This window comes from Babylonia areolata, chromosome 4, assembly GCF_041734735.1.
Source record: "Babylonia areolata isolate BAREFJ2019XMU chromosome 4, ASM4173473v1, whole genome shotgun sequence".
NCBI lineage: Eukaryota > Metazoa > Mollusca > Gastropoda > Neogastropoda > Buccinidae > Babylonia > Babylonia areolata.
The window spans coordinates 30,392,961-30,405,460 of NC_134879.1; the positions used below are offsets into that span (position 1 = coordinate 30,392,961).

Sequence of the window (12,500 nt, forward strand, 5' to 3'; positions counted from 1 at the left end):
TTCTCTACCACTTTCTTTCTCTCTCCCCGTCGCTCCGCCTCATATCTCTCTCCTTTCTCTCCACTAGAGGCACGCCCCCCACCCCACCTCCCCTCCTACATGAATACAGACAAAACAAGCTTTGTGGCATCAGACCTAACGAGCCGTAAGTATCGATAAGCATGTCACCTGTCCATCTTTCTGGTTTTATCCCCCACACAGAGGTCCACACCCTGCCATGACGTTCGCACCATGCGTCTGAGTCAGAGCAGCAGTCGTTCTGTGACGTTCTCAAGTTGCTGACAGTGGGTAGGGAAGTTAGTGACTATGACAGAGGATTTTGCTGTGTATGTTAGTATCAGGATGGTCACAGGCTTAAGGTTGTACCGTGTGCAGTCTGTGAAAGGAAAAAAAATAGTATGCAATGATGGACGTTAATAAATGAACACCAGGACTGTTGACCGAGAGAGGGCGTTTTTGCTTCAAGGGAGGCAGGTACATAGATGGAGAGATACAGACACAGTCGTTCCTGACTTCTGTCTCTCTGTACCTGTGTAGCTGTCTCACTGTGTGTTTTTCTGTCTCTTTCTCTCTGTCTCTCTTTGTCTGTCCGTCTGTCTTTCCGTCGCAAGAAGGCCTGATCAGAGTGTTAGGTTTAAATGAAGATCAGGCTTCTGCTATTGTTTTTGCGGAGGACAAGTTGGGATTGAAACTGTCGCAATGGTTTGAACTGTATGCATTTTTAAAATATAATGATTAGTAACAGTACGTATTTCTGTTCTTTTCACCTCACTTACTGTCTTAATCAAATATATCGATTGATTGAGATAAACGTTCTGTGTTTCTGTCTCTTTCTGTGTCACTGTGGCTCTAAACTGAAACTGAAACTGTCTCTGTGTTACTCTCTCTCTCTCTCTCTCTCTCTCTCTCTCTCTCTCTCTCTCTCTCTCTCTCTCTCTCTCTCTCTCTCTCTCTCTCTCTCTCTCTCTCACTGTACATGTGAATGACAGCCTTCCTCACTGCAAAACCCCTATGTGACGCGAACTCTCACAGATCTGTGCCAGTCTAAGGGAATCCATTTCCTTCCATCTGTACAGAACAGAGGAAAAGAGGAGACTGTGGTCGGGGTGCCCTGGGTCTCCCTTCCTGTGCCAGTTCTTACCATTTGGAAGATGACCAGAGTTCTAGGCCCCGTTCCGTCAGTCACGGTGCTGAGTCCTAGGGAAAGGCACCTTAGTCTGATTGTCCTCACCCCACCCAGGTGTGAACGGGCACTTGACTTCGGTTTGAGGTTAAAACGGCGGAAGGAGAGGATTGGTCCCCGCCTTCCTGTGCCGAGCCCAAGACACAGTGAATAGGAATCCACTGTCTCTGTCGTTTTCGCTGGTTTGTTGTTAGACATATTTCCAGAAATTCAGCACCAGGATGGTTCAGCCTCATTGACAATGACATCATAAATTGAAATGTATTGGTTTGAGTTTAACTAATTTGAATTGAGCTGATCTGAAATGAATTCAGCTGAAGTGAATTTATCCACCGTTCACGATTCTTCCATGAAACAGAATTAACAATATCCAAAAGCATGTTTCTGAACCAGATCTGCACTTGTTGCTACATTCTCGTCTTTCCTACCCATTGTTGATGCTGTTGATTTGAGCGACTGTCAGCCAATTTGCAGAATTACCACAGGCCTTGACTCGATGTTAAACCGTTTTGTTGTTAGTATCGGAATGATCCTTGGTTTTCTCCACAACAGTTGTGAGCCCACCGCTCAGTTTGTATCACAGATTGACATAAGCTTACAGTTGGTCCAGCAGCAGAGTGAGAGCTGTATGGTCAATGGTTTCTCCATTGCAGTAGAAAGTCATTTACAACTTAGTCTTTTACGAAGGACTATGACTCTCAAACTAGGAGGCAAGACCGCACTGGCTCTTAGTGCTGCAGCTTTTGGAGCTAGTTGGCCTTTGGGTAAACATTCCAATGCCGACCGTCCTAAAACCCTCTTGGCCGAAAGAGTAGGGATGTAACTTTGGCAAGACACTCTCCATTATAATCAAATATATAGTTGGGACTGCAGTTGCCTCCTCATGCTGTCCTGGTGGTCATAGTTGGACACAACTGACTATCATACGGTAGTGGGGAGCAACTGGCGACTACAAGCCTTTCACAGAACTACCATAGGCCTTGACACAGTGTTTTGCTGCACGTGTCAGCGAAGGAAAAATCGTTGGGTTGCTGTCGTTTTCTCCACAACAGCTGTTGGGAGCTCGTTCGTTTATTTATTTATAGTCTGTTCATCTAAGATGATGATATTAGACTGAAAATAAATTATTATTATTATTATCATTTGGATTATTATCATTTCTATCATAATGATGATTGTTATTATTAATTAGCAATCGACATTTCTGTATATTCGAATGAAAAGGGGGGGGGGGCGGTTGAGGTGGAGGGGAGGGGGCGTGGTGGGGTGGGGGGGGGGGCAAGGGCGAGGGGACTAAGAAAGGAAGAGACAGACAGACAGACAGACAGACAGAGATAGAGAGAGAACAGAATGTGGAAAAGATAGAGTACAAAATCTAAAATGGAGAGGGTGAGTGTCATGTCAAAGTACTGATCACGTCAGTCTGGTCACGAGACAAACTGAGAGTGAGAGAGAGGCAAGAGAAGGAGAGAGGGGGAGAGGGATAGCGTATGAGACAGAGAGAGACAGTTACGAAGAGAAAAAAAACAAAAACAGTTACATGCGCACGACCACTTAACTTCCACGGGCGGGCCTTAGCACTGTGTTTTGCTGCACGTGTTAGTTGTCGGAGTGATTCCTGCCGTTTTCTCCCATGCAGCCCCGTTGTGCGGGAGCAATCGATGGTGCTGGAAGAGAAGTTGTGCACGACAAGCTCAGCTATTTATGAATAAGTGAGAAGATTAAGTGTCTCGGGCACGTCATGTCAAAGTACTGATCACGTCAGCCTGGTCACGAGACAAACTGAGAGTGAGAGAGAAGGAGAGAGAAGGAAAGAGAGGGAGAGGGATAGCGTATGAGACAGAGAGAAAGACAGTTACGAAGAGAAAAAACAGTTACATGCGCACGAACACACACACACACACACACACACACACACACACACACACACACACACACACGCACGCACGCTAGCGTTGTCTTTCCCTATTCACCCTCCACACATACACACACTTTTACCCCTCCCCCTCTCACAGGCCCTACCCCCAAGGTGTTTTTTTGTTTGTTTGTTTGTTTTTTTGTTGTTTTTGTTTGTTTTGTTTTTTTCTTTTCTTTTTTTTTTTTTTCCTCTAATATCACTTCAAGTGGAAAGACGTTAAACTGAAGACAACAACAACAACGCACGCACGCACGCACGCTCTCTCACACACACACACGCACGCACGCACGCACGCACACACACACACACGCACGCACGCACGCACACACACACACACACACACGCACGCACGCACGCACACACACACACACGCACGCACACACACACACACACTCACGCACACACACACACACACACACACACACACACATAATCCCGATTTCCCAAAGAGCGGTGCAAGAAAATATCATTCCCACTTAGCGCTCTACATACATACATACATACATACATACATACATACATATTCTCGCCTGTATCGGATCATTAAAAAAATCTATCAACATGTGTAGTTTTATAATGTTGACAACTGCTCCGAAAGGATTTCCTGAAATAGAACATTCCTTGTTTTTTTTCCCTTCTATTTTCTTGTCAGTTTTACCAACCACCAACATGAATAACATTCTCAGCAAACTTCTGAGTCAGTACTGGAACCTGCTTAGACTTTGACAACAGCCGGCTAGCCAATCATACAGGCACTGAAGACGTAACAAAGTTTTGCTGCGTGTGTCGGTGTGGGCATCACGACCTTTCTGCAGTTATTGACAGCATGGTGTGTGGTGGTGTGTGGGGAAAAATAAAATGTCGAATGTGTTGGATGGCACAATGTACACATCAACACAGTGAAAGTAATGTCAGTGGATCTGGTGTCCGGTCCAAGTCTCGTGCGTACGCGTTTTTTTTAATATTTATTTTTATTTTTTATTGTTTTTTGGTTTGGTTGTGTGTGTGTGTGTGTGTGTGTGTGTGTGTGTGTGTGTGTGTGTGTGTGTGTGTGTGTGTCTGTTTGCTGTTGTTTTACACTTGTCACTGAAACCGTGGATCATGATGGTGTTGTCACGAAGAGAGCGAAAATGTGTGTGTGTGTGTGTGTGTGTGTGTGTGTGTGTGTGTGTGAGAGAGAGAGAGAGTCTCTGTGTGTGTGTGTGTGTGTGTGTGTGTGTGTGTGTGTGTGTGTGTGTCTGTGTGTGTGTGTGTGTGTGTGTGTGTGTGTGTGTGTGTGTGTGTGTGTGTGTGTGTGTGTGTGTGTGTGTGTGGGTGTGTGTGTATGTGTGTGTGTGTGTGTGTGTGTGTGTGTGAGTCTGTGCGATATTTTTTCCCAGTTTTGTTTTGTATGCCTGTTTCATATGAGGGTTTGTGAATTATGCACACTTATTTTCGTCATTTTGTTCCCTTTTTTCGGTCCTACGGTAAAGAAAATGGACGGAATGGTCAGCGTCAGAGGCATGTGCTGGCTTTATAGGCATGAGTGTGACTGTACTTGTGTCTGATTTTCCCTTCCAGATGTCTTTCCTTTCAGGTTCCACAGGATCGATATCAGAATGTTTTCAGCCCTGATGTGGCCTTGAGCAGCTACACTAATAATTCTGTCTCGACATTCCCCACCCGCCTCTCTCTCTCTCTCTCTCTCTCTCTCTCTCTCTCTCTCTCTCTCTCTCTATCTATCTATCTATCTATCTATCTCTATCTATCTATCTATCTATCTATATATCTCTCTCCTCTCTCTCTCTCTTTCTATTTCTCTCTCTGTGTCTGTCTTTCTCTCTCTGTCTGTCTTTCTGTCTCTTTCTCTCTCTCCCTCTCTCTTTCTCTCTCTGCTCTCTCTCTCTCTGTCTCTCTCTTCTCTCTCTCTGTCTTTATCTCTCTGTCTGTCTTTCTCTCTCTTTCTCTCTCTTTCTCTTTCTCTCTCTCCTCTGTGTGTGTGTGTGTCTCTCTCTCTGTCTCTCTCTCTGTCTCTCTGTGTCTTTCTCTCTTTCTCTCTCTTTCTCTCTCTCTCTCTCTTTCTCCCTCTCTCTCCCTCTCTCTCTCTTGCTTTTATTGTCAGATATCTGAGCATTTGTCAATGCAGATAACCATGCCATCTGTCCGTCCACCTTCCTGATTCTTCTCCCAACGCAACGATTGATATTCACAGCAGACATCTGAGCCAGAACTGCCTTCATTATTTGAGCGTCAACAGCCGACTGCAGCCAATCAAATCGATCGTCATGAACAAGACACAGATTTGTCTTGCGTGTGTTAGTACGAGAGCGATAATGACGATCTTTGAATCAGTTGTCAACTGTAGCACGTGCGAGATTTGGTCAGTCAGAGATGTTGAAGGTCAATACGTATGTGGATACATCAGCAGCAAGTCTGTGGATTTATGTCTCCCGGTTACTTTGCCTGTTATTGTTTTGTGTTGTCTTGTTTTGTGTTGTGTTCTTGTATTCCATTGTGTCGTATTTGTATTGTTTTTATTTTCATGCCAAGGTAGGCGGTTTTTTGTTTGTTTGTTTGTTTGTTTTTTTATCTATGTATTTATTTATTTTCTTTTTTATTATTATCTTTTTTTAAATACTTTTTTATTTTATCTTACTTTATTTATTTTTATTGGGGGTTTTTTGTTTTGTTTTTTTGTTTTTGTTTTTTTGTTGTTGTTGTTATTTTTACATATTTATTTTATTTTATTTTTTAATTTATATATTTTTCTCAAGGCCTGACTAAACGCGTTGGGTTACGCTGCTGGTCAGGCATCTGCTTAGCAGATGTGGTGTAGCGTATATGGATTTGACCGAACGCAGTGACGCCTCCTTGAGCTACTGATACTGATACTGTCAGGAGCATGTCTTGTTGCAGTGGGTTCTTTTACATGCGAAAATTAAAACAGGCTTGCCAATTCATCTGTTGATCTGGGAGTTTGGAAAAGACTCAGATTGCATGTCCGACGCTCTAACCCCTCGGCTATGGCATTTAAAACGGGAGGGCTCTCTATGTATGAACCATTTTCATTTTGAAACCCCGCTTGTAAGAGAGAACGTTTCCCTTCACTGTCACATTTCCAGTGAATTTCACTGGCTGCGTGGCACCGACAGGGAGAGAAAACGGAGATGGTTCAGCAGCGTTTCGTATGTCAGTGGATACACTTGATTAATAAAAAAATAAACAAAAACAAAAAAAAACAAGCAAGCACACACACAGCTGGTTTTACCACTGCCTAATGAACTGAATGAGCGTCTGGGGTGAACACCATATGAAACAGCAGGTTTAAAACGTTGAAAAGAGACGGGGGGATTTTTGTTTGTTTTTTTCTTAATCCTGAACACATTCGTATGATGTAACGATAAACGATACTAAAAATGACCTCAGTTGTGTGTTGTTTCACGTGCAGTTCCACAGCAGACAGGACCCCGCCCTGAGGAGAGGTGAAGGACACGCCGTGGCCAGCACCCTGCAGAGATGGCCGGTGACCACGTTGTTCGGACCAGACACAACACCCGCCCTCCCCCAGCCCTCTGCCCGTCGTCCTGATCACCGGTCACAACACCATCACCACCACCCCCAGACTGGGGGAGACCTGAGTGACCCCAGGCTGACCTCTCTTTCCACGGCGTCTATTGAGGAGGGGTCAGAGGAGGACGTTGAAGGACTCAGGTCCTTCCTTGGGCACACCGCTCGCTCTTCTGGAACTGACCCCCGCGCGGTAGAGCTTCACCAGATGGAACGCCTGAGGAGAAAGTCCCTCGGGGACCGAAAAGCCAGATCCAGAGACACACCTGACGGGGAAGAGGTACCGGTCAGAAGGAGGTACAGCAACGGTGACGGTGTCGGGAACAGGTCCCCAAGAGAAGAGGTCAGAACGCACGCCAACGGTTACGGTGTGGTAGGGGGCGGGGGCTTTGACGCCGGCAGCGAGGGGCAGTACGAACGGTGGAAGATCCGGACGACGAGTGAGGATACGGCCACCGGTGAAACGACCTTCTGTCGCAGCGCTGACGACGGAGACCCCGACGACGGCTTTGAGCAGTGGAGCGGCAGAGGGTTCTCTACAGACATCCACACCCCGCACACCACCTTCACTGACAGCAGCGTTGACCGCAGGTGGACGTTCAGCTCTGACCATCGCCCACACACACCTGCCACCAGCCCTTCAGACCTGAGGTGGCGGGTCAGCTTCGAGGGAAACGAGCCGTGCACCAACATTGACGACCTGCTCCAGGACATGGACCAGGAGGATAAGTGGGACTTCGCGCGGCAGGGAATGGACAGCCAGGCAGCCAGCCCCGCCTCCACCGTGGATGCCTGGACTCCCGTCAGTGCCGTCAGTGAGTCACCGTCAGCTCTGGGCAAGCAGGAAGACAACGGGTACACCCACAGCCACGAAGACGCCTGGAAGTTCCAGAACTCTTTTCTGGATGGGTCCACAAACCGGCATTACTATTCCTCCAAACTGACGAAGAGTTATCCTGATAGCGGAGGACGTGCGTGGCCTTCCAGTCTGCATCACACCGGTCCTCAGGATGGGCCCACAGAGGAAGACGATGCTCAGAGCGTGCATACAGAGAGTACAGACACAGACTCCGTGTTCAGAAGGGATGAGATGGAAAGTCTCAATGAAAAGAGACGAATATTTCTGAAGGAAATGGCTTTAAGAGGCAAGGGTCATGCCGTTGAGAGACTGACGACAGGGTACGTTCCTTCCTGGAGAGAGGAGCGAGCAAAGATTGTCTCTTCCCTTCAACAACCCCGCCAAAGGGCGTCGGAAAACCCCGGTGAGGCAGTTCAGGAACATACACCTGACTCCTTGAACCATGGACTTGATCCAGAACCCATTGATCATACTATCGTCAGCATCAAAGCAAACGGCTTGCCAGCAGACACGGTTCAGAACGGCCAGGCTGTCATCCCCAGACAATACGCAACACCCCACAATCAAACGGTCTTAACAAACCACCACCACCACCTCCACCACGACTCTTGTAGAGGTGACACAGAGAACTCCCCCCAGCACAAGAAGCTGTACAGAAGCTCACCCACTGCACAGTCCTCATCCCAGGCTAAGCTCCCTTCACACGGTGTGGACCTGTGGAGAGGCGAGGTGGAGGGAGCGGAGGAGGAGGAAGGTGAGGACGGGAGGACGGAGCAGCAGAGGAGGCTGGACGCCTGGGTGTCCAGCATCCAGACCCACTGGGACAGCACGGGCAGCACGGACCTGCCCTGCTCTTTCGAGGATACCTTCCAGGGCTTTGTGGAAGATGGCGACATCTTTTGTGACTTCCCAGTAAGGTTTTTTTTTTCTGTCAGACTGCTTCTGTTTTGCTCTGTTTGTATTGTTTTTTGTTTTGATCTTTGTGACGACTATGTATCTTAACTATGATGCGGCAGTAGTAGTAGTTGTTGTTGTTGTTGTAGTAGATGTATTTGTAATTGCAGTGGTGTCTGTTTGTGACGACTAATTTGTCTTAACTGTGAAGCTGAAGAAGCACAAGTAGCAGCAACAACAGCAACAGATGTGGCAGTAACATTAGTAAAGAAAATTAGAGTTCACTCTTATAAAACAAAAAGAATACAAAGATCAACAGTTTGAAGCCGCTAATGCTGCGTTGTTTCCCATCAGCATGCACACAGATAAATATGAGGTAGAGAGAATGAATCCACAACCCAGTCCATCCCCGCAGTGGCCCGCTCGCCATTGCCACGCCAAGCCAACAGATCGTAATATCCAGGTAGGTATAATACCACCACCTGACATGTACACACAGTAGCAACAGCCAAAGAAACGGTTCAACGGATTTCAGTTCACTGAAGACTGGACAGTACAAGCCGCAGCGGAAAAGGCCGACATTCAACAACTACATGGTAACTTCGTTATGACTGGTATGAATGATAAATAAATAAATAAAATAAATCTATTTATTTATTTTATTTTCATTATTATTATTATTATTTATTTATTTATTATATTATTATTATTTGGTTTATATCACAGATTGACATAAGTTTACATTTGGGCCAACAGCAAAGTGAGAGCTGTATTATCAATGGTTTCTCCAGTCAATGGGAAACCATTTACAGCTTAGTCTTTTGTGAAGGACTATGACTCTCAAACTAGGAGGCAAAATTGCACTGGCTCTTAGTGCTGCAGCCCTGTGGGCGAGTTGGCCTCTGGGAACCATCCCAACGCCGACTGTCCTAAAACCCTCTTGGCCGAGAGAGTGGGGATGTACTTGGGCAAGACACTCTCCACTATAATCAAATTCTAGCCCAAATAGCAATTGCCTCCTCTTCTTTTCTGACAAAGTGCGTTAGGTTAAGCTGCTGGTCAGGCATCTGCTTGGCAGATGTGGCGTAGCGTATATGGATTTGTCCGAACGCAGTGACGCCTCCTTGAGCTACTGAAACTGAAACAGAAACTGGTATGAATGGAAATAGAACAAGACAAAGACGATAGTCCAAAGCAAGTAACAACGGTCACCATCGCTGTATAAAGTGTGTTTTTGTTATAATTATTATTGTAAAGAATAGACAGGACTGAAGGAGATGTCGGGCAAATGGAGAGACTGGGTGTTCATGTTTGTGGATGCGCGCTTGTGGTGTGCGCGCACGTGTGTGCTGTCCACCTCTGGGTGTGTGTGTGTGTGTGTGTGTGTGTGTGTAATCAGTAGTGTGTTTCTGTTTGTCTGTGTGGCAGATTTTGTGGTGAGCCGCTAAAAATGCCCATTGAGTCATATGGCATCATATTTCCCATCAAAGCGCTAAGTGGGATGGAGATTTTCTTGCACCACTCTTGGTTAAAAATCCACACACCTCTCTCTCTCTCTCTCTCTCTCTCTCTCTCTCTCTATCTATCTATCTCCATCTCTCTCTCCATCTCCCTCTCTCTCTCTCTCTCTCTCTCTCTATGTGGGTGTGTGTATTTATGTGTATATGCGCGCGTGTGCGTGTGCGTGCATGTGTGTGCGTATGTGTACGCGCGCGCGAATATGTGTGCGTGCGTGTGTGTGTGTGTGTGTGTGTGTGTCTGTGTATGTTTGAGTGTTGTAGCCTACGTGTATGTGTGCGCGCATGCATTCCAGTGTGAGTGAGCGTGCAAATGGTCACCTGCATGCATTCAAGCACGACCATGTGTATGCTTGTGATCAAAAGAGAGAGAGAGAGAGACCGCTACTTCTGTGGAAGACTTAGTCTCCATATTGTTATCATCGATGACGTCATCATCATCATCATCATCATCTTCTTCTTCAACGACATGATTACGGTTCTGTTTTTGCTTTTACAAATAAAGTATTGCTGCTGTTATTGCTGCAGTATTGTAGCTGCTGCTGCTGCTTGGGTTCATACTGCTACTGCTGCTGCTACTACTACTACTACTTTTATCAATGGTTTAGGACCTGGAGTATGAGGATCACGAAGTGGAGCTGTTCATGAGCGATGACGACAAACGTTTCGGGTTCTCAGTCATCGGAGGCTATGACGAGGGCATTGCGCCACGCGTGGATGACGTCACATCGGGTGAGTCTTTGAGCGGAAGCGCGTGAACGCATGGTAGAAAATCTGTTTATGCATGTAGCCAGTTGCAGAATGTGTACAATGTCGGTGGATAAGTGTTGAACTGGGAAAGTGCTCAGGAGCCAGTTGCATTGCTCGGACGGAAGAGCCTAGTATGGTCGTAACCCGCTACTAACTGTGTGTAGTACGGAACTGACCAATGGCGTAGTTCGGTCAACGAAGGCATTTAGTCACGTGTAGTTCAAAAAGTTAGAGCCAAGCAATGCAACTGGTAGGTTCGTAAGTGCTTGGAAATTCAACGCATCCTAAGATTTTTTTTTTTTTTCGCATTGTTGAATAGAGTACTACAAAGACGGCTGAAATAATGGTTTTAAGAGGCACATCCTGTACCAGAAAACAAAAAGAATCCATACACAGTGCTTATACGACATGAAACATACAACAAACAAAACATTGACTATAGCGGCGCTTTTGAACACAGTATCAATGTACGTGTTACTTTGTAACATACCTCATTTACTGTATATTCTTCTTTTTCTAGCACTAAACCTGACTTTTAACAATTCATAATAATTCTATAGAAGCATTATTTATTCTGACATTGTGTTGTTGTTGGTTGTTGTTGGCTTTTTGTTGTTGTTGTTGTTTTTACAATGTGTGTGTGTGTAAGGCGACTTGGGCGTGTGTGTGGGTGGGGGGGTGTACCCATTTTGTTATATTACTTGTTTGCATTACTTGCTTGTCTGTATTTAGCTTTATATGCTTGGGTTTGTTTTGTTTTTTTGTTTTTGTTTTTTATAATCTTTTGTCCAACCTTTATCATGATTTTTAGTGTGTTGGACTTGGCTGTGGGCTGATATATTGTGTAGAGGGTGAGTGACGAGCCTGTGGTTGCACAATTTAATTTCCAAATAGATGAATAAAGATGCATTGTATTGCATTGTATTGCATTGTATTGTATTGTATTGTATCTTCTTCTGCCTCCTCTCTTCTTCGTCTCTCTTCTCCTCCTCCTCTTCCTCCTTCTCCCTCCTCCCACCCTTCCCATTCGTTTTTTTTTCTTCTACGTTTGTGAGTCACGTTTGCCAGTGTCTGTAAATGGACTTCATCCGAGACATTTCTTTTGTTTTATCTCATCCCTCGGTGCAATCACGCTGCTGTTTGTGTGTAGGGTGACGTATGCTGGGTGTTGTAGTGTTTGCCTGGCCCAACACAGTCATGCTGACGTGCAGTCAGTGTTGTTTGGGGGTCGTGTGTGTGTGTGTGTGGGGGGGGGGGGGGGTAGAGGGACAGGGGAGGGAGGAGGGGTGGTGTGTGTGTGTGTGTGTGTGTGTGTGTGTGTGTGTGTGTGTGGACTATTGGTGTGATTTCGGATGCGTATATGCATCTGTGGTTTTGTGTGTACTTTTGTGTGTACATGTATTACACACACACACGCACACGCACACGCACACACACACACACACACACACAGTCACAGTCACAGCCACGCACACACACACACACACACACACACACACACACACACAACACACACACACACACACACACACACACACACACACACACACACACACACACACACTTCCCCATAATAAGAACACGAGTGCAATGACAACGCACGCAAATACAAAACATTTTCACAACGGATCAATGAAACGCTTCGAGCGTTGACGAGATTCGATTTTGAAATGTGACGCTTCATTCAGCGGGCTGTGGTTAACATGAGCTGAATTGCAGGGTTAATCATGTCCACTTACAGGCACGTAAAACGATGATCATGGAGGATTGAATGTGGGGATTTCTTGTCGGTGGGAGGGCCTTGTACGCATGTGTATGCAGATAATACATTCG

General features: G+C 45.9%; 1 protein-coding gene across 1 annotated transcript in view; it reads left to right on the forward strand.

Moving 5' to 3' along the window:
• Positions 1-12,500, forward strand: part of LOC143281039 (uncharacterized) — a 170,829-nt gene that overhangs the window by 29,854 nt on the left and 128,475 nt on the right. The window contains exons 2-3 of the mRNA XM_076585942.1: positions 6,529-8,418; positions 10,526-10,649. Of these exons, the coding sequence (XP_076442057.1) occupies positions 6,529-8,418; positions 10,526-10,649 (2,014 nt within the window). The remainder of the gene's footprint in view (positions 1-6,528; positions 8,419-10,525; positions 10,650-12,500) is intronic.